Source organism: Anguilla anguilla, chromosome 4 (assembly GCF_013347855.1).
Source record: "Anguilla anguilla isolate fAngAng1 chromosome 4, fAngAng1.pri, whole genome shotgun sequence".
Lineage (NCBI taxonomy): Eukaryota > Metazoa > Chordata > Actinopteri > Anguilliformes > Anguillidae > Anguilla > Anguilla anguilla.
In genome coordinates this window covers 38,174,054-38,201,529 of record NC_049204.1, presented here as the reverse complement: position 1 = coordinate 38,201,529, position 27,476 = coordinate 38,174,054, and the positions used below count along the sequence as shown (strand labels likewise).

The 27,476-nt window shown below is 42.9% G+C and overlaps 1 protein-coding gene across 9 annotated transcripts in view; it reads left to right on the top strand.

The window, feature by feature from the left end:
• Positions 1 to 27,476, top strand: part of prkag2a (protein kinase, AMP-activated, gamma 2 non-catalytic subunit a) — a 109,695-nt gene that overhangs the window by 70,203 nt on the left and 12,016 nt on the right. For 5 of the 9 annotated variants that reach the window (XM_035413090.1, XM_035413093.1, XM_035413092.1 and 2 more), the window contains 4 exons: positions 4,692 to 4,900; positions 13,575 to 13,626; positions 18,923 to 19,035; positions 22,688 to 22,769. In XM_035413090.1, the coding sequence (XP_035268981.1) occupies positions 4,692 to 4,900; positions 13,575 to 13,626; positions 18,923 to 19,035; positions 22,688 to 22,769 (456 nt within the window). Of the gene's footprint in view, positions 1 to 4,691; positions 4,901 to 13,063; positions 13,218 to 13,574; positions 13,627 to 18,922; positions 19,036 to 22,687; positions 22,770 to 27,476 lie in introns of those variants that run through there. The other 4 variants (XM_035413091.1, XM_035413099.1, XM_035413098.1 and 1 more) reach the window with 3 other exon arrangements.

The following is a 27,476-nucleotide window of genomic DNA, read 5'->3' as shown; positions in this document are numbered from 1 at the left end:
AGATGAGACCAAGATAAATTTGTTTGGATCAGATGGGGTCCAGCATGTTTTGCGTGAACCTGGCCAGGACTACCACAGTGAATGCATAGTCCCGACAGTGAAGCACGGAGGTGGGAGTGTGATGATATGGGGCTGCATGAGTGCAAAAGGTGTTGGGGAGATGACATTTATAGATGGTACCATGAATGCCTGTGGATATACCAAAATACTGGCTGACAAGATGACTCCCAGTCTCCAGAAGCTTGGCAGAAGAGGTATATTCCAGCATGATAATGATCCAAAGCACACTGCCAAAATCACGAAAGAGTTTCTAAAGAAGAAAAAAGTGAAAACTATGACCTGGCCAAGTATGTCGCCTGACTTGAAACCAATAGAACACCTTTGGGGTATTTTAAAGAGAAAGGTAGAGCAACACAACCCCATCCAGCAAAGTGCAGCTGAAAAATATTGTCTCTGAAGAATGGCAGAACATCTCTCCAGAAATTTGTGCAACACTGGTATCCTCTATGCTGAGGAGGATTGAGTCTGTCATCAAAAATAAAGGTATACATACGAAGTATTGAAAAAATAAAAGATTTGAATCTCAGTAATGAAAGGTGTACTGACTTTTGTTGCATTGTGTTCCTACTGTGGGGCCTGTATTTTTAATATAGTAAATCTGAACTGTTAGTTTTTAATTTTACATAAGAGCAAATACCCTACTGTTCAAATTAGAAGTAATGCAATTACTGAAAGGTGATACAATTTTGAATCATTTGACATTCAAGTGATATTGCACAGGGGTGTACTCACTTCTGTTGTATACTGTATATATATGACTACAGAGGGGGACTTGTTAAGCCCATGTAAATGAAAATGGCATAACATAAAGAATCTCATTTCAGACAGCATCTGCAGAAGCTATGACTTCCATCCTTAACATGGATTGCTTTCATTTTCACTGAGGAGGCTGAAATGTTCAGTGTTCGCAACCATGCTTCAGAGACAAAAAAGTAATAAACGTGGCTACTATTTAACTAGGCAATGCATTTCCTAAGCTGCTTTTGGTTTTTGCAGCACACATTCACAGTGTGCAGTGTAACTAAATGAGTTTATCCTCGGTTCAGCGTCTGGATATTCAGTTGGCATGCTTTGCATATTGCAGTGGGCAGTCTGGAAATTTCTTCGCTATAATAACAGAGGATGAGCGCTCTCCATGAGCACCAGCCAATGGAGTTTGCTTTATGTGTGTGTGTGTGTGTGTGTGTGTGTATGTGTATTTGTGCGCATGCAAGAGAGTGTGTACATGTGTGTGTGTGTGCTTACATGCTTAATATTCTACAGTTATGATTTGACAGCGTGGGCTAGAAGCTCTGATGATAATGAATCTTTTGGTTATTGTACTGGACCAGTAAGTATAAAGTCTCTCCGCTCATAGAAATCGCTCAGAGAAAAGGTTAGTCACACATCACAATGCTTTGAAGATCCATGATCCCAATTGGGAAATGAATTGGGATAACTGACATTAGTTGTCTTCTACCCTCAGGCCAGGGATCTAGATCTGGAGAATATGCCGGAAAGAAATTCTTAATCTAAACTGTTGCTGACCACACCAAACGGTGTGGCAACGAACTGGGAAGAGTGTGAGCGGTTTGGAACATTAACAGTTCCATATTATTTGTATAGTGCTTTTTACTAAGACGCTGTCACAAAGATGCTTTACACAGGATACAGAAGGGAACATTAGGCAAAACTAGGATTGAACCCCCAAAAGTGAGCAATTGAAGTAAAAAATAAAATAAAAAAACTCTCCCCAGTGGGAAGACATCACATGACATCATCTCCATTTTATGTCCATGAACTAATGAACAGTTTTTACAGCATCCACACGGCAGATTGAGTCATCCAACTAAGTATGTACTTTCCAGATCAACAAAATAGTTCTTTATTAATTTATTTCTCCAACCTGATGATCAGGCACTTTTCTGCCCCTTTATTAGCACCTCCTCCCCTCCCCCCAGGGCGCCCCTAGGCAACCACCCTTGTCTCCTGTGCCGTGAACTAGGCCTGCTAATGATTTTGATTATGTGCACAGCTGTGAACTGTAATTTACTGAGCACTGGCAATAATAGTATTAACTTATCAAATGTTTACCATATAAATATGAAGTACAGTGAACATAATGAATAAGTGAGTAATGTGATAACAATATTATTCATTCGCTCAGGTTATCAGGAGGCAAGCAATCTCTGAAATGCAATAAGTAAAATATGACTAATCTAAATGCAATTGCACTTAGTTTTATGTCATTGATTGTCATCTCTTCAGGCTGCACCTCTCTCCACCCCTCCCTAGCCTCTAGTTTAGCTCAATGTACCTAGTTAGGCTAATGCGATCACGTTAGTTTTTATTTGGCAGGATTGTTTTTGTCTGATTCTGATTAGGCAAATGTGATTTCAGCGCTAGTTTTTACTTGGCAGGATTGTTTCTTTGTTTTCTGAACAGGTTACCCTACAGGGTTGGAGTCCTGATCTATGTGGTCACTTCTGGCACTACGATCTTTACTGTGTTTTTTCTGCACCTCTGCACCTTGAACTGATGCACTTGTTGTATGTCGCTCTGGATATGAGCGTCTGCTAAATGCCTGTAATGTAATAATGTAATGATTGAACTATGTTATGTCATAAGCTTCCTAGACATCTCTTTTACATGTTATTTGTTACAGCTGGATATTAATCTACACTCAGGCATATAAAAAGCAGTGTTCAATCATTACGGCTCGAATCTACAACCATCTGGCAACTTCCATTTCCTAACAACCACTATGTCAGGCTGCAAGCTGGGAGTCAGCCAGGGATTGACGATCCTGTTCTGTGCTGGTGTCTTGTGAAAGCTCAAAGGAATAGCTGAATGGTTTGTTGTGGTTTCCCTGACAACAAAGATGGCCTCAGCTTACATGTTTTAACAAATCAATTTTAAAGTCTGGACTAACTACAGGCTATTCTTGTTTTTTATATGAAAAAATTATCTTATGGAGAATTCTCCTACCTTCCACTTTCTACCTCCCCAAGTAGCTCTCTCCCTTCTCACCTGGCTGATCACGGGGTTAACACAAGGTATTCCCCAAATCAGTGACCATGGTTACAGCATCTTGGCACATGGCCTTGTATGTCATCATTCTAGAGCTCAGAAAAATGCTAATCAGTCCAGCAGAATGAAGCTCACACTGTGTGTGGGTGTGTGTGTGTGTAGGTGTGTGTGTGTGCGCGCATGTGTGCGTGCTTGTGCATGTTTATTTCTGAAATTCTGCCTGCTTTCTGCAGGGAGAGATCTGGAGATAAACTGCATTTCAATTTCCCTGAGCAAAATAATCCATGGAAACTCAATAGGTCTTCTCTCTAGATTTGTTCTTGTTAGATAGTGTTCTCTTCCAGGTTCTGCTCAGATAAATTCAGCCGTATGAATATATTTATTCTGAGAAAGGCAGGGATTTTGAAAACAAGGGTCAATGTCAGGTCTTAAAACTAAAACATGACCTGGTTACATCTGGTGAATCATGGAGTGTGAGAAGGAGCTGAGGTACAAACTTTATAAATAATAATAATATTATTTATAATAATCACATTAATAATAATCACATTAAGCTGTTCTCCATAATGTTTCAAAATACCAGCAGCTTACTGTATCTGGCAGCTGGTGCCCTGTAATTTAGCTGGTTCATCTGAGCTTGCCTATAAGGTGAGCCCTTTAAAGCCTTAAATATCCCCACCTAATGAAGCAGTCGGCTGTGAAACGCAGTCTAGTGCTCTGAAATTCAGTGCTTTGAAAGGTACTGAAATCCTGCTGTGAATATATTATCATTCACTACCAAAGGAGAGAGTGTAGTGCTATGTCCTATTTTCTGAAAGCCAGCTTCAGCAGAGCTGGCTTCTCAGCTTTGTGGTTCGTTTGTAGGCTTGACTCATTGTGCAAAAAGGTTCAATAAACCATGTGGATGAATAATATATCTGCTCTAGCTCTCAGTTTCTGTAAGGACTTATCGTATTTTTTCTGTTTCTTTCTACCATGGTAAATGTTCTTCACGCTCAATACTGCACTGGTTTTCACTCTCCCACACGTTGGAAAATTTGACCATGAGATTCAAGGAGAGGACTGTTTTTTTCCTCAGATGAATAATAAAATCTGATAGCAGGTTTTGAGGGTGACACCCCTGCGGAGATTGGCTGCAGTTTCAGACTGGCAAGCTTACGCAGCACTAAATCACCTGGGGTTTTGTATGCCGTGCCCGTGGCCCAGCTTGGCCTTTCCCATGAAAGCTTTCACTGTTGAATGCTCAGGTGGAGATATGTGGAGAAAGTCTACTGCAGGACTGGCACTGCTAGGAGGAAAGACTGTACACCAGGTTTTATTTGATAAAATGAATTATATTTGCACACTGGAAGGCATCTGCAGGCTTTGTTTGTTTTTACATGGAGGTCGGCGAGATTTACTGACCTCGTTTGGCGGAGGTGGACATTTCCTGCCGGTGTCACAAATCACCAGGCTGTGAATGAAGACCTCTCCTGCGGAAGGACTTTTGGGGTTTTCCAGAGATTCGTGCGACTTTGAATCCTGGCTCGAACGTGGGGGGAGGGGGGTAGGTATGGGAGTGCTGCAGACCTCATTGATTCTGACTCCCTCTTCCTCTTCTGTCTTTATCCCCTGCTTTGCAGCGTCCTCTGGGATCTGCTCGCCGGCTTCCACCCCCACGCAAGCGAGCAAGCAGCCTCCCTTCCCCCTGGAGGCATACAGGAATGAGCCGGAACGCCTGGAGGCCCGCATGCGCTCCTTCTCCTCGCCGCCGGACACCGGCCAGCGCTTCACCCTGCCCTCCGCCAAGCCGCCGGTGGCCTACTCCACCCCCGTCACCGCTTCGCCCCCTGTGAGTACCAAACCTTACCCCTCCTCCGCTCTCGTTACTACCCCACCCTGCCCCGCCCATGGCGCTGCCTCGCCTCCCATAAGCACCCCACCCTCATTGGCCTCAGCTTTGGGGAGATTTACCAATAGCCAAGGAAGGCATCTATGTGAAACTGTGCATCATGCTGGTCTGGGTGGCGTCTCATCTGTGATGACTCAGCACAGACTGTAGTCACGGAGGAGACGGGACCATCTGCGTCCTCTGTTTAAAATTAGAGCTGTCTCTGCATTTACATTTTTACATTGTACATGTACAGCTGCCGGGATTTGAAAAGTCCTCTGGGCTTCAGAGCTGCGACAAGGTGAAACAACAACTTGAGCATGTTATCTCCAGTCTGAAACAGGATCGCTGCACACTTCTTAGTCATTGTTGTCCCCCTCAACGTTAGCCATTTCCCCCTCATCATTGCTTATCTCCCTCTCAACATTGATTACCTCTCCCTCAGAATTAGTTATCTCCCTGTCAGCATCAGCTAGTTCCCCTTCACCATCAGTTATCTCCCCCTTAACATTGGTTATCTCCCCCCAAACATCACTTATCTTTCCCTCACCATTAGTTATCTCCCCTCAATGTCAATTATCTCCCCTTTAATATTGATTATCTCCCCCTCAACATTGGTTATCTCCCCCCAAACATCATTTATCTCTCCCTCACCATTAGTTATCTCCCCCTCAACATCGGTTGCCCCCCCCCCCCCCAACATAAGTTGTCTCCCCCCCCCACTGTCTCCCTCAGTGTCAATTATCTCCACTTCAGCATCATTTACCTTCCTCTCAACATCTGTTATCTCACTTTCCACATAATTTACCTCCCCCTCAACATCATTTACCTCCCCCTCAACATTGGTTATCTCCCCCTAAACATTATTTACCTCCCTCTGAACATTGATTATCTCCCCCTAAACATTATTTACCTCCTTCTCAACATTGGTTATCTCCCCCTAAACATTATTTACCTCCCTCTCAACATTATCTCCTCCTAAACATTTTTTACCTCCCTCTCAACATTGATTATCTCCCCCTCAACATTGGTTATCTCCCCCTAAATATCATTTATCTCCCCCTCACTATCAGTCATCTCCCCCTCAACATCATTTGTCTCTCTTTCAACATCGTTTTCTCCCTCTCAAAATTGGTTATCTCCCCTTCAACATCAGTTATCTTCCTCAACACTGAACAAAAGGCAAAATCACTTGACGCCAACTCCTGCCTTCAGTTACAATAATCAAACAGGACTTCCAGCTCAGTGTCTATTGCAAGTATAGTATGGGCAGGATTAGCAGTAGCTCTGGAGGCCAGCACAAATCAGTTATCAGACCTGTCCTCAATGCGTGTGTGCGGTAATTACACTTCAAGGCCACGCTTTGTACGTCTGGGTCCCAATGCTCTGCTGAAATGATGTGGGCAGAATTTTTTAAAAGCAGCTGAGACCAATTTCTGCCTGCTCTGTGTCTCAAGTTGAATTCCACTTTTTTTTATTAATTAAAGGTTACATTGTAAGCTTGACGTCCATCAAAGAGCCGTTCAGTATTTGAACTGGCGTTGTTCAGTACCAGAGGAATATTAATAAAGGAGGAAAGGTTTTCTCCCCCTAGTGAATTCCCTGCAGTGGTGCTGCATGCTGCCCCAGTCATGGGCTGCAGACTACAGATGGACTTGTTCTGTCAGGGTTTATAAAACTCCTGCAAGGGCTGATGGGATATTATTGAGCTACAGGGATGGGGGGAGGGGAGGTGCATATTAAATCTTACTTTGGCGTATCTTGCAGTGTCCTACAAACACTGGCTACTGAACAAGCCTGCATCATGCGTGGCAGTAAAACATCTAACTCCTTCCAGTAGAGGCAGCTGCTAGGGAGAGGAACCTTATTTTCAGCCCGTGGCACCTGTTAACTTCCAAAAGCATGAGGGTAACCGGGCAACCATTGGCTCTTTCCAGATTAGGGGAGCGAGGAAGGATTAATAAAGCCACCATTCTACTGCCTGAGTATTCAGTGGGTGATCTGTGATTTAATGATCATCCCATTTCTGTTGAACTCAGTCACTGATCTCATGTCTGTAGAGTTAATGATCTCAGGTATTTCAGCTGAACTGTCACTGATCTCAGATTTCACAGATGTCAGATATCTGCTGGTCTCAGACACCAATCTCAGATATCTGCTGATCTCAGTCACTGATCTCTGAAAATTGTTGTATTTTGCACTGCCCCTCTGTACAGAAGAAATGGCAAAGCCGAAAATCTCCCAAAATTATAGAAAACATTGTGCGATGGGATAGGCCTACCATCACAACTGAGCCTTCCAAATTGCGAAATGGTTTCAAAAAGTGTTTGTTTTGAAAAGCAGTATCCTTCTGCAGCTGAAGATATTAAGCAGGTTGATCTTACATAATCAAGCTCAACTCAGAAACTTTTGGAAACAGACCTTTAGCAGAGGGCCAGAATCAATATGCTCATTGCCATCTGTGTATCTGTGTTGTGGTTTCCCATCCAATGAAAACCACGGGGTTCAGCAAGAAATTAGGCAGATGTGGGACAAGGGTCACTGTATCCCCTGAGAACTGAACCAGGACACCCTCCACACCCCCCGCCCCCCACCAGCTTTCCTCTTCCCCATTCCTGACTTGAACAAAGTTGAACAAGAGAAGACCTTAATCTTTGGTTTAAAAACTAACACACAAAAATGTTTTCTTTCTTTCTCTCTCTCCTTCACTCACTCACTCACTCACTCAGGAACATACACACACCCAAATAAATGCACTCTCTCACACATAAACACACATATACACACACACACTTACAGATATACCACACACATACAGTGCACAGACCACAATAAGCACAAGAGCCTGGTGGCAGGATTTGAAACTCAAAGTAGCCCTCAGGAGGTTGACGGTGCTAGGTCTGCCTCTATCTTGGATTGTTGAGCCTGCCTGTCACATATCCAGACACACTCTCTGTCTTTGAGTTTATGTGATCCCTGAAGACTTACCCATGAGGTCGTGTGGGCATCAGACTTGGTTGACAGTTGCCTGCACTCATAATGTCAAGGAAATTCATGTGTTTTAAGTGGAGCCAATGATGCCACTTAACCAGTCGTGTTCATTTCATACCTGGAGGATTGCCCACTATACAACATTGGTGGAAGTGGCTGGTAGCTGACAGCTGTTCCCCAATACATATGCACACACACACACACACACACACCAACACAGATACAGATTTCCTGCAATAATGTGACCAAATGTTATGTTCCTGCTCATATCAGAGAGATTTACATTTTGAGCTGGAGTAGATGAACACTGAGTTGAGTTTGTGTCTGGTGTGGCAGGTGATGTGAAGGAGTGATCCTGCAGACTTTGAGAACATGCAGTTTTCTTTAGTACTCACAGAGTTGAGGAGGAGGAGGGCTACCTGCATCAGGCACAGGCTGGCTGGACAGCGCACATCACAGCTACATTTGAGCTTAAAATCAGATGTGTGCCCGCCCCAAATGATTTCATTAGACATAACGATTGAGCAATGTGTCTGTGCTGGTTGCCATGCAACAGATTCCATAACCATATAGATGACTTGATCCGGTTGCGGAAAGTCTGATTCCACTACGTCAGTTCTGTGAAAGTCAATTCCGCAAATTGTGTTGGTTTGATTCAATGACCACAGAAAAGCTGGGGCCCCACTGCTGGATGCAAGGACACCTAAACTCTGCTGGGTTTTTTTTATACCTGTAATGCATTAAATGAATGAATACAGAAGCAATTCATCCCTTATTCCACAATGTGCTGTCATGTAGTGTGAACTCATGTACCCAACGTTTTATAACTCCGTAGTAGACTATTTTTTCTGCTACCTTACTATCCTAGCTGTTCTCTGCTGTTTTTATTCTTATGTACCACGTAGAAATGGTAACCAAGAAACATTCCCTTAAGATAAAGATTTATTGCTCTAAATGGGGGGAGACGCAAAACTTTGAACAATATGTCCTCTGTTGCATAATCTTCACACATTTTCTGTGGAAAATCTTCCCCCAGCCACAAGGCTTGGTGGTAAGGATTTGGATAATGGAGTCACTGAGTGAGTTCCAGGCTTAAATCAGCTAACGTTAAGTGAGGTTTTAATGTAGGAAGCTTCTTCACCTCCCAAGAAGTGTGGGATTGTCTCAGATGTTTATGGAAATGTGCGAGGTTCAAATAAACATTAGAATTATGGACAATTATGAATTTTGTGTACTCGCATAAACATTAGAATTATGGGTGATTATGCATTTTGTGCACTCACAACATGAACTTTAATGATACATCTCTCACTGTGGGAAAGGCATGCAAGGTCTGATCCCAGCCTGCCACATGTACTGATGTAAGGAGAAAGATCAATGCTACAGCTTCCAATTCCCATGCCTTTTATGCCCTATTGGTGCATATTTTGGGCTGTTGTCCCATTCTTCCTTGTTCTCAGGTCACAGGTCAAGGGTCATGGTCATGAAGGCTTTTGTTAAATATCCAAAAAAACTAACCCCTTCGCCCTGTCTAACTAACCCCTTAACCACTTAAAACAGAAACTACCAAAATAATCTGGCATAAAGTGTACATGGCTTATAAGAAAATGGAAACAAATTTTATCCTAATCAAAAACAGCATTGACTTCCAGTACTGCCTCCTCCTGACCAGTTGGGCACTTGCAGTTTTGTCTGCGCAAGTTGCACATGACACACACTCCTCTGCCACAATGACTGCACAGCTCTGTTTGACTACATGGTGAAAAGAAGCAACTATGATTGGGCATACTGAAGTGAGAAAAACAGAAAATGTAATGGGGGAAAAACTAGTTTAATTATAATAATATATTATTTCAATAACTCCTTCTAGTAGGTAGCAGTGTTCCCTCTAAACCATAAAGTACAGCCAATAATCCAGGAAGGTGATAGGACACAGTGCACTAGAAGGTGCAGTCTTTCAGAGAGATTCCAAACTGCCTCCCTGAGTCCCCGTGGTCATCATAGAGCTTTGGGTGAAATATCAGAGATTCCTGGTGTCTTACAAAATTCCTAGACGCATCACCTAGGAAGGGGCCAAACATTGAGGTGATCTTACAAGATGCTACATAAATACCATTCATCTTTGCTGCAAAGAAAGTATGAAGCAGCACTCATGTGTTATATACAGAACTACTTTTAATCCTGATTAGAGAGACAGTCTTTTACACACCTGGTTGTTTCATGCCTTTTTGCTTTTAGCAGCCTGTCTGAAATTGCCATCTTTAAATACTCCCATTGAGGCTGATTCTTCACAGTGATGAATAAGGTTCAATCACAACTGAAAAATTAAATACTGTACCAAAGCCCTTGATTCCCCTTTGTTTTGATATAATTTGAAATAGCTACCATTTTGTTTCCTGTAAGGTAAAGTGCCATGGAAAAGTACTTGCCCCCTTCCTGATTTCCTCCATTATTGCATATTTGTCACACGGAATGTTTTCAGATCTTTAGACAAAATGTAATATAAGACAATGGGAACCCGAGTAAACACAAAACATTTTAAAATTATTATTTAATTTATTTAATGATAAAAAGTTATCAAACACCTATACCACCTATGTGAAAATGTAATTTAAACTTAAACTTCACATCTGGTTGCACCTTTAGCAGCAATAATTGTGACCAAATGCTTCCTGTAATTGATATCATTCTTTCATATCGCAGCAGAGGAATTTTAGCCCACTCTTCTTTGCAGAACTGCTTTAATTAATACAAATTGGTAAGTTTTCAAGCATGAACTGCTCATCTTAGGTCCTGCCACAGCACCTCTATCAGGTTCAAGTCAGAACTTTGACTAGGTCACTCCAAAATTTTAATTTTGTTTCTTTTTGGCCATTCAGATGTATTTTGGATCATTGTTTTGCTGCATAACCCAATTACACTTCAGCTTCAGCACATGGACAAATGACCAGACATACTCCATAAGCATTTTATGGTACGGAGCAGAATCCGTTGTTCCTTCAATAATGGCAAGTTATCCTGGTCCCGAGGCAGCAAATCACCCCCATACCATCACACTAGCACCACCATGTTCGACTGTCGGTATGCTTTTGTTACTGTGAAATGCTGTATTTGCTTTATGCCAGACGTGATGGGACCCATGTCATCCAAAAGGTTCCATTTTTGACTCTTCTGTCCATAGAACATTATCCCAAAAGGGTTTGGGATCACCTTGCTACTCCCCCATGAATCTCATTTTTGCTCAGTCTCTTTCTTATTGTGGAGTCATGGACACTGGCCTTTGCTGAGGCTAGAGAGGCCTGCAGTTCTTTGGATGTTCTTCTAGGATTTTTTGTGACTTCCTGGTTGAGTTGTCGCTGAACCCTTGGATGAATTTTGGCAGGCCGGCCACTCCTGGGAATATTTACCACTGCTCCAAGCGTATTCCATTCGGAGATAATGGCTCTCACTGTGGTTCAGGGAAGCCCCAGAGCTGAATAATTTGAGTAATGGTAATTGTAATTTAATCTACACAAAGGTGATGCAAGTTCCTGAATGCTATGTTAGGATGAAAATCACTAGGAAAATGGAGGCAACATAAAGCATTTGACCATTTAAGAAAAAAAAACGTATATAAAAAAGTATATGCAAAAACTGGTCATGTACTTTCCATTAATTCTGAATAAATTGCAAGGCCCTCAGTTATAATTAAATGGCTGGATTACAAGAAAATCAATATAACATCAGGCTGAAAAATCTCAGCATTTCTTTGTTACATTAAAATTTGAAGTTGCATTAAAGTGACTTCTGAGCTCAACCAAGGAAACCCCCCGGACTACCAGACACTTACAGGAAAAGCTTAAGGAATGTCTGATAATGGGAAGGAAATGCAACACCACAAGTAGCCTAACAATTCTGAATAAAAATAAAAAATCAGAATAGAAAGCAGTTTATGTATACACGGTCCCTTGCATTGTTGGGTGGTTTCTAAACCCCTCTTGACTCATCATGGTGGAATTTTTCAGTGCTGAATTTTTCCAAAACCAGCGGTTCCTTCATGGGAAATATTGAAGCTCACCAAACTGTGACTAAATCCGGCAGGTGGTGCTTGCCCGGCCGTGAATAAACAGTTCGGTGGAGCTCCTAATTCTCAGAGAAATTGGTGCAGTCATGCGTACGCGTGGTGGTACATTAGCCAAGTTATAGTTTAAACAACACCCCTGAAATTGTTGTTTTGTACTGTAACGAGACTATGAGCAGACTCCAGACATCGCTGCCGTCTGAGTATTTTTAGCTAAGCTGTCAACACGTAATGTTTTACACACTGTCAATCATCACCTTAGCTCATGAAAATTATGGCACTTCACCAGTGTGCGATTTCAGCTATTTGTTCACAGATTATGACAGTAGAATTGCCACTTGACCTTCTTTTCCCCACTGCACCACACCACTCTGGGGTTAAACAAGGGTCAATTTGAGGATAATTGGATCTGCCTGTTCCAAATGAAATTTTGAAACGAATGTCCCGAAGTGCATCTGCACCAGAATGTCTGAGCTACTGAAACACACTTTTTACAGTTGACTGAATAAAGTAAGTCCATAGAGTGATTCAGTGAAAGAACTGAGGGCATGTTTGCTAAATTCTAGTGATGAAACACATATAGGTTAGAGGAAAGCATATGGAATCTTGATGCACACATTTGCACATTAGTGTGCACGTGCACAAAGGTGGAAAAGGTGGAGACCTACCGTGGGGGTCTGAATGTTCTTCAACCATGACCGCAGATTCAGGAAACCCTTGGCTTTTTGCTGCTAGGCAACGGGTTGGTACAGGGGATTTCCTAATATGGTAAAGAACTTCCCGATTGTGCTAAAGTGCAGGGGGAAACTGCACTTAGCGCCTAAAGAACAAAAACTTAACAAATCGCAGTACTATGTATTTTGCTTTGTCGTTGAGCAGGCACATATTCTCTATATGGCAAAATGTAACCATTACGCTGGTAATAAACCGCTGCCCCTTGCACCGTTATATTTAATTTATTGAAAGTGTTTGGGCTTTTCCACTCGCGCTGGGGTTGGCATCGCCCTCTGGTGCTGGATTGGGTGGTTGAGCTCAAATGAGAGCATTGTTCATTACGACTGCAGCAAACTGGAATGTTCCACTGCCACCTTGAGCGGGGGGTTATGCCGTCTATTAATGTTTTACGTGAGGAATTAAAGCAGCGCGTCCATGGGAACGTTTTACTCTCGTTGAAGTCACTGACGAAAGAATGTTTAAATGAATGTGATCTGAGCTGACTTTATTTCGGTAAAAAGTCTGCACGCCGGTCTCTTTGGCTCTGCTACTGCACTGAAGGGGAATTTCTGGGCTGCAGGCTGTCAAGTCGTCCATACCCAATACAAGTTTCCACGCCATATAGAGCATGAGTGTCTGAATTGTTGCAACTCTATTGACAGCGGAACAGATATACTCGGTTACAGAGTCGCCGTCTTCATCACCCTTTGCTTAACTTTGTCAAGCGGCCTCCGGGGCTGCCAACTTCAATCAGCAGCAGATATAATTTCTATTTTTTACCGGTTGTCTGTGGAGGGAGAGAGAGAGAGAGCGGGGAATTGGAGATTGCAAGCCGGCTGTTGACTTTGTCCGCCTGCTTCTCGCCCACAGGTCCACGGTTTAGCTGAAGGTATGCTGGAGAAGCTTGAACTAGACGACGAAGGTAAGCCTTTGCTCATTGAGATGTTATTGTCATCGAACACACCGTTATGTCAACAGAATTAAACGACTTGCAAACATGATCGATGCTTAAATAAGTGTAAGTATAAATTAAGTGGTGTAACGTTACATCTTCTGGTTTGGCAAATGGATTAATCACTTGGTTCATAGATTTTTTTTACTAGCATTTATTAAATGTCGGGGCTAGCCGGACTCAGTCAATTCTCCACCTACTGTAAAAATGTAGGCTAGACTAATACTGTAATGCAAGTACCGATAGTTGTACCGGAGGTAAAACGCAAATCAAAGGTTTTCTGACGATAGCCCAAGAATATTCGTCATGAATATTGCAGTTGTAGATAATAAAATTGTCATAAACGCATGTCGGCGTAACTATTAAATGGGCTACACACAATTTGCACAGCATTATAATTGAAGTAGCCTATATTAACAATTTTGTTGGCAGTAAAACTGAGGGTCTAAACACATTCTATAGAAAAAAAAATCCGTTTGAATTGACCTGTAGTTATTTTAACGGTAGAAACAGCCTAACGTCTGGATCTTGTGAATCCATTTCAAACGCAGCGCTATCGTTTCCCTGCGTTTAAGCTTTATTATAGTAGCTGGCTGTAGTGCCTCATACAGCACCAATCCTGTCGTTCCTCTCCCGTAGCCTATGAATTTAGAGAATAGATCCTATCTCGATTTAAGTGGGTGGACTAATGCTCGAAAATGAGGAGTGTGATGCAGGGATTCCTCGGATCCGAGGGGATTCAGTTGTCGTCATCTCTGAGTGAACCTGTTGGCTTCAGGTACGGCGTGATATGACGCGTTTGCTGTCGTCGTTTTTTCGTCTTCTGACGATCGGAGTCCTCCCTGAAATCTCTCCCAATTTGCAGCCAGTAGCCTATAGTCTACCAATTATCATTATAGTCATGCTGCTTTGTTATACATCGTAGGCTTGAGAACTAAACTGACCTTATTACTATATTAACGAAGACATTGGTATGATTTAATGCAGTTAGGCTACAGCATAAATCTTAACGACAATACAAGTTGTTTATTTATGTAATTCATTTATTTAGTAGCGTTTTAAACGTGCTGACACAATGTCATATAGCTGTCTGTTCTGTGATTTCATTAGCTTTTTGTCTTTGAAACTGGCTGTGACCTGACATCACAGCAAATTGCTGCATATATCCTAGAGGCAGGCTTCGCTACTGTTTCTTGTCTCAGTGACCACCTTTTAATTTTCTAGATTAGCAGTTTCCGAAGAATGGTTTTGGTTTGCGCTGCAGCCTGGCTCTTGGGCAAGTATCAACTGATGGTCAATATTTGGCTCAGTGTTCTCCTCCAAACCGTGAATCGTGAGTGCTGAGCATAAGCAAAAACTAGCAGAATCAAATGTTTTATATTTTCTGAAAATTTGTATATAAAGTACCCTATACTTAAATTAATCTGGTGTGTTCTGGAATATTTAAAAGAAGAATTTTAAAGAAAAATAAATCAATAAACACAAATATTTTAACATATTTGACTTGTATCGCATCTGTGCCATAAATTGATCTACGTTGTAGATCTGCTGATGCGGTTCTGGATTGAATGGTATCCATTTTAGTGTTTCCTGTGGTGCAGTGAGCATATAGTGTTTTTCCATAGTCTTGGGATCTGTCTGTGTTTGGATTGGTAATTGCCTTTTAGGGAGTTCTCTGCTTGCTTCCGGTATACTGCCTGGCATTCCTTCTTCAGTGTTTTTGAGGTTAACTGCCTGTCTGGTGTCACTCTGGCCCACTATTCCACTGTCACCACTGTCTCCCTGGTCTGGGTTTGAACGGGACAACAGACCAAAATTTAAATGGAATGTTTATAAACCTGATGAGCTGGAGATGTTTGTATGGTTGAAGAGACAGTTTCATTTTTTTGCAGCCCAAGATATGGGCTTTACAAACAAACATGTTTTTCAGCAGAAGAGAGTCAATCATTCCATTAGAATTAATTTGATATAGCTAGCCCTCTCAGCACGGGAAATTGGGTAACAGCAAATCAATGGTCTTGATTGATGGATTGCATATTGCAACTGCAATTTTTTTTTTGCTTTTGAGAGTGTAAAAAAAAAAATGCAAAAAAGTTTGTTTGACAACTGATTAGATCCTGTCTCCCTAGGTCCAATATGGAAACCAAAGATTAAGTTTAGGCATTTATAATTTTGTATAATTGATCTTGAAAATAGGCTATGTTGTGTGTCTGATGCACACAATTTACAGTCCAGTATAATCGGTGTTACGGGGACCTGCTGTGCTTTCATGCCCTTGACTGAATAACTGACCCTACATGTGTAAGATTTTTGCAGTGTGCTTTATCTGACTTTCACTGTTAACCTGTGCTGACCTGTGTGACCAGGTGAGCATTTAGCTTATAGTTCAGGTGCCTCTAGTGCTGGCGTTAAGATGGCCTGGTGGTGGTGTTATTGTTTCTATAGCTTCATAGAGTCCCTGCTGCAGGCATTGATCTCAGGAAGTGTAGTCTGAAATGGCATGACCTTTTTAGTGTCTGCTGACACAGTAGCACAATAGAGGCTTTTAATTATGGCTCCTGACACATCCTGAAATTGCTTAATGTAAATAATCATGGCTTTGTTGTATGTGGAACCAAAAGACTAGGCCTCTTCAGTGAATCGTTTGTCATAGTTTGTTGGGTAAGTTAACACTTCAATATTTCACATCCCTGTCTCAGTGGTGTTGCTAGCACAAAGCTCTGGCCTTCTTTGTGCAATTCAAAAAATAAAAAAAATGTTCAAAAGCCTGCTTTGACAAAATTCACTATCTAATATTAAGTTTCACTTTTCGTTGTGACCAGTTGTAGCATGAAGATATTTCCACTGATGGCACATTCTGCTCTACTTTGGCTACACACATGCATGTGTAGGAAGGGCATGACCTATGAGGATTGTTTAACAATAATAGCAATGCTTTCATTTGTTTTGCTAGATTACCAAGTATATTAATTATCCCTAGTTAATCTCAACGTAATCCCAAACTTCAAAAAGTCTATGCTTTTCATGATGTGCGGGTCAGATTAATGGATCTTTACGTTGTTAAAAGCCTATTTCTTGAATTTCGACATGGCGATGACTAGCCCGCATTATAATTTGCTATGTGTGTGGGATGTGGTTTGTTACTGTGGCTGTGTTCAGACCTTACAGCAGTAGTGAGTGTAAGGGGCCTTTATCAGATATAATGCGTGTGGTCTGCAGGATGAAATTCAAACTTTAATATACCTCCTCCTTATTAAAAATACTTCCGGATTTGCATTTTTGAATGGTGCTGTTAAAAAAAGACATGGATGGTTCCAGGCCTATAACTTCATTACATTTGTCATTTTGAAATAAGTCTGACGCTTTGAAGTCAATGTCCCGTGGTTTTGAGAGTGTGCAGAAAATGAGCGATGTTGGAGGAACCCAACAGAAAGATGGAGGGGGACAGTATATCGGCAGGCTTTGGGATCAGTGTGGCGCTACCGGCTAAGTAGGGAGAGCTTAGCACTGAAAACGTTGTGCCAACCTACAGCTGTCAGGAAAGCTATCCAGGAAAACCCTTCTGCCCTCAGCCAAGTGACGTCTTTTCCTAGCGACCGACCAATGCAATGCCATTATATAACAGCAACAAAAGGGGTTTGTGCTGGACAGCCGCAGCCATATGTAGGTTTGCCGGCTGACGCACGGTTGTGGGGAGAGTACAGCGTAGAGGGGCCGGCGGAGGCGTCAGAAGCATCTCGCGTCAGCAACACGAGTGGACACGGCATTTCGCGAAGGCGCAGTCGGCAAACGCAGGTCACCGCTCCGATGCAACGCTCCGCACGATGACGGCAGAACTACCTTGTGCTAAACTCGCCTGGGAGACAAGACCGTAGGAAGTGCTCGACGAGTTGGGAGGATTGTCGTTGACCTGAGAAAAGACAGCCCCCACCGTGTCCTCATCTTGCGGGAAACAAACGGGCTCTCTGTTGTCTGGGACGCTCACCAGGAGCTTTTTGGCTGGTGGAATACTACTGTAAGAATTACTATAGCAACCAGGGCGGTCAGCAGAGAAGGGAGAAAATAGCTGTGGACTGAATTCACTGCTCCCCCCAACCCCCTACTGTTTACTTTCTGTCCTTTTATTTACAGCTTAATAGAGGCATTGACTTGACTGTAACCCTTCATTCATATACATTTTGTCTTGGTCTATTTTGTTCTACTTCATGGGGATTCTATGTTATTTCTACCCATTCAGAGAAAATTCAATCTGCTGTCCATCATTTAACAAGAAGTTTCCAAGTATTTTCTAAGAGATTACTAATACTACTAGCTCCTTAACTGATCTGTTTTATCTGCCCTCTTTAATAAGAAAATCACATGCTACAGTGTGTGAAATGTTAGCTATGCATTTAAAGTGCCTTTGCACTGAAATAATTGTATATTTGAAGTCCATATTCAGATTAATTGAACTACTATATTAAAATGTTTGTTTTGCTGTTTGTTCAGTGTTTTACAATAAAACTTTGTTTATAAAGACTGTACAGCACAGAAAACAGACGAATTAGAGCATGCAGACAAAATATTTGTTAATGTGATCCTTGTGATTACAGAGTATTTGTTCTTGTGTCGATGATGGTAGGAAGGTCTCTTACTTGTCTTGGTTTTCTCTGAGCTGGCTTTTTACTTTTCGTCCAAGCAGGAAATCCATCTATCTAGCAATATTACAGCATGGTGGAGTCTCATAGCAGTAGATTAATAGACATTTACAGAAATGTCTTAGTTCAAGTGCATTAGAGTAGAATATATTAATTCTTTGTGAATGTAGTCACATCTGGCAGAATCTGTTAATGGTCGTGTGCAAGCATATCTGCTGCTAGACTCCATTAAGAGGAGAGGTATTCATTTAGTCTTAGATTTGTGTCTCTTAAGATATTATGGGAAAGAGATCCAAATCCATCTGTTATATTCCTACATTTTATTCATTTTTGGTTTTTTGCCCTAAAGCTATAATTCATTTACAATTAAATTTCTGTATTTCATTTGAGAAAGTTGTTATATCGTTTTTACAGTAATTATTTTATTGCATTAAATGTTTAATTGAATCTTGGAGAATTTGACCTTGTGAAACTTTTGTTTTCCTCCAAGAATTGTGCACTGGATAGAATTAAGTTTCAAGAAAAAGTTAAATGTACTGTGCTCTAGTACAAAAATGTAATGATGAAAAGATTGAGAATAGTTACAGAGGTTTGCTGATGTTTTTTGTATTTTTGTTTCTTTGTCTCAGCAGCTGCTGAAGAATCAGAGAGTGACATTTACATGCGCTTTATGAAGTCCCACAAGTGCTACGACATCGTTCCAACCAGCTCAAAACTTGTTGTCTTCGACACAACATTGCAAGTAGGTACTGTGCTGTTTTAATGCACCTGGGTAGAGTAAGAAATCTTTTTGAAATGAAAAATGTTAAATCTTGAAAATGAAGCAGTGCATTAAAGTTAATTACCTGCTTAAGTCACATTGATAATTTGATAATTCATCATCATTCACTAAAGGTGTTTTCATTAACATTGACCAATGGTGTCACTGTGACTGCAATTACTGTGTGCAAATCTCTTATTTTGAGATATCCTGGGCAATTTAAAAATAATAACTGAAGATGTAATTTAATTGAGTTAAATGTGTGAGCCAAAAGGCCAAAGGTAATTTAACAGTTGGTGGAAAGGAACTCTAGTTAGAATGTTCTGGGTTTAAACACCTCCCCATTTCTCTCCCAGTGGTGAAATCCCAGAACATCTGAACTCTTTCTTCTTTTGCTTAATCTTCTAAACCCTAATATGCAAACAGGGCTGTGTGTGACCTCTTGACCTGATAGGAGAAACATATTAAATGGCTGTAAATTTGAAGGAAAGGAGTGTACTCTTTAATCCTCCAGGGCTCCAGGGGCAGACATACACACGCGCACACACACGCACATGCATACACACACACACACACACACACACATACTCACACACACACGCACACACGCACACACGCACACACGCACACCTACACATACGCATACACACACATACATACACACATACACACAGACATCATGTTAAAAAAACTTGGAATTTTTGTATTTATTGACATATTTTGAAGATACCGGGCTTCCCTTGCATTAGCTGACATATTTTTTAATAAGATGGTCTTCTAAAGTGTTTTCTTTGTGGTGTTGTAGATCAGCAAAATCCCTGTGCCCCCTAACATGTAAATTTGTCAGCTACTATTATGATTTTTGTCTTCCTTTATTAAAACCTCTTACAAAAACCAAGTGTTCTAGCCCTTCGGCTTTTTAGCATTTGTTTTTGTGTTGCGTCCATTTTGAACGTGTGCTGTTTGTAGTGTCGATGTTGCTAAATATTTTATGTGTCTGAGATAAAGAGCATTCCTGCCGTCTTTTATCTCCCGCTACTGCTCTCCTCCCCTCGTTTGATAGTTTATTTTTTTTCCTTTTCGTATCTCAAAGGGCGTGCAGATTGTGTCTATGGAAACCGATCCATGGCTCCTCAAAGACCTGTGTGCCGCCACCCTGGAGCAAGTCGCGGCGCCCCCGCCAAAAGTTTCCACTGGTCTGGTCGGCCAACCGTGGAGATGCTCGTGTTCCATAGCAGAGAAAGGGGAAAAAAATTAAACATTCATGCTCTCAAAATCAGCCTTTAACAATGGCCATGGGAGACAAAAAGGATTTTTTTTGTTTATTAAATTAAGCTAGCGTTGCAGCTGTAATGCAATCTCTTGTCCCTCCCCTTTACCGTAACAGTTAACTGACTGGCTCTGTGTATTGAATTTCTCCTGCTCCTTGTGGATTAAAATGAGTAACTCTGGTGAATCGCATTGTAGTTGCTCAGTCTTTAAAAAAACTAAATATGTAGGTAGGCCAGCTTATGACTAGCCTCATACTAACAGATAGCGGCTGTGACTACTTTCGTAGTGCATTCTGGAAATTTTGAGCCAGCTGTGCATTGAGAGCACACAGAGAGGTGGGAGATCAACAAAATGGTCTATTCTTTCTTCACTTGAATGCAGGAAATAGAATGATTAGACATCAGAGCCTGAACTATGATGAAAGGAACTTCAGAGGCCGTGTTTAATGCCTCTGGGGGGAAAACAATCACCACTCTATCGAAAAAACACATCACATGATAATGTTTCTTTTCCCAGAAACATTTAATGCAGCCTCTGAACGCTTGGAGGGTCGCTATGGCAGCGCCGATTGTTATTGTGCTTAAAAAAAACAGCACCCCAAGGGCCACAGTCATCACACAGCAGCGCTGCACCAAAAGGTCCAGAGCTGTGCCGGTATGTGTTGGGGTGCACAAGCTTTGCGTCGTCGGTCCAGACAGGCCGGTCGGTGTGAGTGGGTCCTGTCCTAGAGCCAGCTGCGCTGAGGTCCTGTTCACCTGGCTGTGAGTAAAGAGCACACAGCTTGACTCAACATGTCCGCCGGGCAGACGGGCTGGGAGGATTAGAGAGCCATCCCCCGTGTGTTTTTATTCCTCCTGCGTTGGCTGGGGCTGTGGACAACAGCGATTGGGTCACCGGCAGGTTTCTGGAAGCCCGAGGGCTCCAGCTCTGTGGGGTCCATATGTCAGCAGTTAGATTTCAGAGCCTCTGATGTGCAGTGCAGCTGCACAAGATGCCCTGTGAATGGGAACTTGAGCAGTGTGGACAAACAGACCTGCCCTCTTCTCTCTCTCTCTCTGTCTTGCTCTCTCTCTCTCTCTCTCTCCCCCTCTCCCTCCCCCTCTTTCCTTTTCCTTCTCCCTCTCCCTCTCCCTCTCTCTCTCCCCCCACACACACACCCATACTTCACCTTGATTTTGGTGATAAATGAACATAAGTAACTGGGAGAATAGAAAGATATATATTTCAAAGTTTCAAAGTGCACCGATTGAAAACCTTAGCATGCCAAAGACTTGTACTGTCTGATTACTGTATAACTCTTTCCTCTATACAGCAATAGGGATAATGAGCCATAAAGGAGGCCATACTGCTCACTGTAATGGAAGAAGCAGGAAGCACTAAATGTGAACCCAACAGCACATTCATTTTATGGCCAGAGCGTGTTCCCAGAGTGCCGTTTGCAACTCCCGCAGTGCATTTGTGTTCTTCGGACGTCCCCCCGCCCCTGTGCTTCTCTGCATCGCGGTCCCATGACCCTGCATCTGTCGTTTGGTTCAACCGCTGACACATTCTTACCACTGGGTCAGCCTTGCCCAATGGGCAGGTGATGTGCAAGGCCGCCGACCGCAAGCGGTCGCATCGAAGCTTTGGTTCCACAAAAACACACCCGCGGCCCCCGCCACAGTCATGCGTCGGCTACGGAGCGGAACCAGAGTAGCGCAGGCATTCACTGTTCAAAGAGTCTGTTGTGTTTACTTTTTACATTCTGCTCGAGGGGCAGACATTGTTTAACGAGCATAGATGTGTGCAGATTAGCTGTGATTTTCCGGACCCGAAAGCAGCTTGGTAATGGAGGGGGCGGAGGGCTGGGCAGTACTGGTGGGTACCCGTCCGTCTGGTCACGGGAGGTAGCTTTACTGTGTGAAGTAGACTTGATGTTCATGGCTGTGGATGGCCGCTACTTTATGATAGAACTGTAGTTGTACTGTATCTGATCTGCATTTGTATTTGTTTCAGTGACCTTCGGTATGCACTTATTGTACGTTGCTTTGGATTAAAGCGTCTGCCAAATAAAATGTAATGTTATGTAATGCGAGGTGTACTGAGGCAGACCCACCCCTCCCCCAGTGCGCACTCAGAGGGCAGGAGGGAGAGAAACTGCGCCCTCTGTAGGTTACTGCAAAACAGTGGTAGCTGAATGTGGTCTGTAACACTGCTTTCATCGTAACCTTTGCAAAATGTCTTCGCTCCCCTTTCGCTTTTATGGAGCGAAAGGCCGGGCTCAGGATTTAAAGAGAAATGACAGCTCGAGTTAGTGCCAAGGAACTCACGGCCTGTTGGGGGCGATGACGAGCGCTGAGCTTTGGCCCATCCTCTCCTGCAGGTCAAGAAGGCATTCTTCGCTCTGGTGGCCAATGGAGTCCGAGCAGCTCCGCTGTGGGAGACCAAGAAGCAAAGCTTTGTGGGTAAGTACCGTGTCATTCACTCTCTCTCCCTTTTTCTCTCTTCCTCTCTCTCTCTCTCTCTCAAGCTTGCACACTTTTCATGAGCCGTTTATGCAGACAATCGTTAAAGAACAAGGCCGTCATTCACAATGATGACACGGGTTGCGACAGCACACAACACAACCACCCTGCTTATCTCTCTAGATCAGGGACTTCAGCCACAGGAACTGCTGGTTTTTATTGTCACACCAGTGCTTAACTCAGTGATTACAGTCAACCATTTTAATTGATCTGTTAACTCTCCTCTGCTGGTTTCCTGGGTCTGGATTGGTTACCTAATATGACTTGAAGGTGATTACCAGCCAGCCAGGTGTCGCTCTCGGATTAGGATTGAGGGCCTTTGCTGTAGGTTGTGCGTGCATTGACGTGTCCAAATTTTATTTGTGTTGCCATTGCAACATTCCTTGGCACCCCTCACTGGTGTTATCTAGCAGCGCATACCTCAGATGCATCGACCTAGGGCAAAATAAGGAGGCCTTTGCCACCCGGGCTGATTAGCTGCTCCCATACATGGCAGAGCAGCCATAATCTGTGACATCACGTCTCTGTGAGCCAGTGGTACAGCATGGTGCGAGCGAAGGGGCGGGGTCTGTGCCTCTGCAGAGCCTGTTCCGAAGTGTCACGTTCCAAGACAGGATTTCAAGGAGTGGTTTTTTACGCCAGGTTATACGTCCACATATTTGTAGAGGTCTCGTAATGGAATTGTGGCAGGCGGCCCCCCATGTGTATTTTTTGTCATATGCAAGAAAGCCATTGGCATGACAGGTCCTGTTTAATTACTGCTGCTGCCATCTTTTCACATATTATTAAAATGTGTTTTGGCTTGCACTTGTAAAAGCAGTCAAGCAGACTTATGTAATAGGGTCTTTTTTGACTACAGCGAGCAACAAAAGAGAATTACAATGTATTGGAAATTAGCCATGTAAAAAGAAACAGGCCTTTCTTGTAAGACGGCTGCGAGACGCTGTAATTAAGATCTGCCGACCGTAACCTTGGAGAGATAGGAAGTGATGGAGCAGGAAGAGCGTCTGAGACCCCTTCGCTCTCCTGAGTTCGGCTCGAAGCCCTGACACAGCCGTATCCGCTAAACTTGGCAGATGTGCTCACCGAAAATAGCAGGATGCGTCAGGGGGGTTTTGGGGGGGGGGTCAGACTCATTAAAGCCTCGCCTTCCTGATGGGGGCCTGGCCGAGAGAGAGTGCGCATGCCCAGCTCTGTGTGAGCAAAGGTGAGTCAGCACGCTAACGACGCAACGAAAAACTCGCTGTTTGAAGAGCATGCCTCGCAGAAAGTGTGTGTGTGTGTGTGTGTCTGTGTGTGTGTGTGAGAGAGAGAGAGTGGGGGAAAGAGTGTTTTGAGGGTGAATGCCTGGTTTTTTCGCCAATTTCTTTTGTATTCCCACCGTAAATGGTCTTTGTGACAGTGCCTCTGTAAAATGCACTATACAAATAAAAATAAAGTGAATTGAGAGAGTGGGAGAGAGAAATGGGGGAGATTGCATGTCAGATTGCATTGAAGTGTACAGATGACACTAGCTATGTGTTTTAATATTTGGTACTAATAAAATATATTTTTGCAACTTCACAGACTGTGTCTAGTTATGCCAAACACGGCCTCTCTAACTGTATGTATCCATGAATACAGCAAGAGAATAGTGTGTGCATAATATGGCTATCTCACTCTCTTTTACAAGTACAACCTGTAATTGTAAAAGAGAGAGAGCTTTATATTAAATGATATTAATTTGTATTAAATATCTGACTGGGCAACTCTGTTCTCCTTTTGAGCGTTTACTGCGCATCCCTGCTTTGCCATCTAGGCCATCTGCCGAAGCGGTAGCCCTTATGTAATGGCGGGGGTGGGGGGACGGGGGAGGGGGGTGGGTAGATGTGATGCACTGTAGCACGTTCCCTCCGACACGCGCGACCGTCTGCTGACAAGCGTGTCTTTGCGGCTGATGCGTACGTTTGCCTGCGTGCCCGCTCAAGTCTGTGAGCATCAGAGGCCAGTGATGTCATCCGTGGGATGGCAAACTGACCTCAATCCATCCCTCTAATGTGGAAACCCATTCGCATGTCGGTAACTACACAAACCTTTACAATTACAGGTTTTAAATCTAGCCATATTACGTGCACACTGATCTCTGCTGTATTCATGCATGCATAGTTATAGATTGCACATTTTGCCATAATTAGACACAGTCTGTCAAGTTGTAACCAAATATTAAAATGCATGCTGACATAGCTAATGTCTGCTGCACACGTCTATGCTATGGCATTTAGAAAGATGTGAATGTAAAAAAATAAATAATTGGAAATATCGATTTAGTTCTTCTGGCCAGTTAGCAAAAAGGTCAGCAAAAAATTATGAATCAGAAAGTGATGCACTGGGAGTAAAAGAGGTTATCTGGTCACATGGGGCATAGATGGCAGCAAGGGAATACGGCAAGAGGTGCTCCAGTTCAAAATGAAAAATAGAACAAACAAATTTCTCAATTTGCCACCAGTCTTGAGACTGATGGGGATGCTGTCTTTATGCCACTCTACGTCCTGCCCTCTCGTTGCCTGCAGGCAAGGTTTTGGTGCATCCCTTCTTCCTGCCTATAGGTGTCCTCAGTGTGTACTGCCTAACCCTAACCCGTCTGAACCACTCATGCTCAAAGCAAACCGCTGCTGGCTCTCTAAATTATTAATGGAAGCAGGGGAAGTGGCATCACGGAGTGACAGCGGGGCATTGTGGGAAAAGGACCTGACTTGCACCAGGGAGAGTCTGCGGGCTCAAATCCTTTGTTGGGCACAGCTGTTGTGCCGTCAGGCTGGAAAATGGACTAAAATAGCTTTTAGCGATTATCCGGCTGTAAACGGATATGGCACAGCTACATTTCAGACAGGCAGACCTCAAGGACCAATGAAGTTGATTTTATTGGTCAGTAAATGACATGTCATATTAAGTGGTTTGGTGCAAGCCATACCTCCTGGTGGCTTGGCATCCTGGAGTCACAGCACATGTGACCATTTATATTTAGCGCATACTCTTACCCAGAGCAGCTTAAAGAACTACAGTCTTTTAGATACAGTCTGTTTATATGGCTGGATATTTAATGAAACAGCTCAAGTGCTTTGTTATACATTATAACAGAAGTGCCCCACCTGGGAATCAAACCTACGGCCTTGTAGTTACAAGACCAGTTCCTTAACCATCAAGCCGCACTGCCCCCAAGCGGCAACTGCACCCCTCAAACAGGCCTATAAATGTGAGGCTCCTGAAGGACTGGGTAGACCACTTGCCAAGGCAAGACAGGCAGCAAGTAGTGGACCTGATGAGAGAGCCATTGACATTAGCGGGTGCTTTTGACACACGGCACAAGATATTAGATGTGAAAGCACGGGCGGTGTACGCTCTGCCGGGCCGCAGCTGGGCGACGGGCTGTAGGCGGCGTCGTGGGCGGGCCGTTTCCGCCAAAGCTCCTGTTAATCTCCCCCGGACCAGAGCACCCATTAAGCAAAGATCAATCATCAAAACGGCAGGAATTCTTCTGTCATTGTTGGGACTTATGACTGTTGTGTCTAGGATTGGATTACAGAGCAATATACAGAACAATGGAAAGAACAGCAGATTAAAGAAATGAGAATAGGTTAAATTAAATTGCAGCCTTGTTCTCAAATGAGCATTAGTTTTTCTCCACAGCTCAAACAGTAAATAGGGCAGCGCTGGTAATAAAAGTATTACAGTGCAGCTGCATACAGAAGAGGTGCAAACCAACAAATGGATGGCAGCTGTGTAAACCAAGAGATGATGGCAGCTGTGTAAAGACTCTTAAACAAGGTTAATTTAATTTTCACTCATGGAAACTGTGGTAAAATTTAATACAAACAATGACACCAACAACCCAATGGAAATGTGTGTGTAGAGGGTGGTCTGAAACAGAAATGTTCAAAAAGGCTTTATGTCAGATGTTAAATTGGATTTTAAATTCACGTGTATTCATTTAAGTGTATTCAGATGTTTATGGTATGTTGTGGGAAGTCAGATATGCAGTTCTGCCGGAGGATTTGAATTGAGGTTTTTTACTGTTTTCACGTTTAGTCTGACAATGGAGTAAATCTGTTTTGGTCGAGGCTAAGAAGTGGATCTGCGATACTATTGTGCAGCAAGAGCCACTTGAATTTTACAGAAAAAGGACATACAGCATAGGACTGGGAAATATACCATAACTTTTATTATCAAATTTTTTTTGAGCGCATTAGTAATTGTTATCATGTGGCCTATCAGTTTTCTTTTTGCCTTTGTGGCATAGCTACTGGTTGGCTGTCATATCCACACCCAACAGATATGACTCAAGTGGTGATGTTTATTTCCCCAGAAGCATTTCATGTAGCCTCTGAAGTTTGGAAATTCACTACAGCACCATGTATGACTAAAGTAAAAAGATAAAAAGGAGTGAGAATGCAGAGTGAGAATGTGCATTTGTGTGCTGATTAAAGGGGTTCTATCCATCAACCTGGGAACTTAAAGGCATCGGTAACTGCTGTTCTGTCTTCTCCTGGCCAGATAATTACAAATCAAACAGTATCGAGTGTCACGCTTCCACTCTTACTCATGACCTTCATGATGGTACAAACTGGATCTGACATAATGGACACTGGAGTTAAAGCAAACCTGTTGATC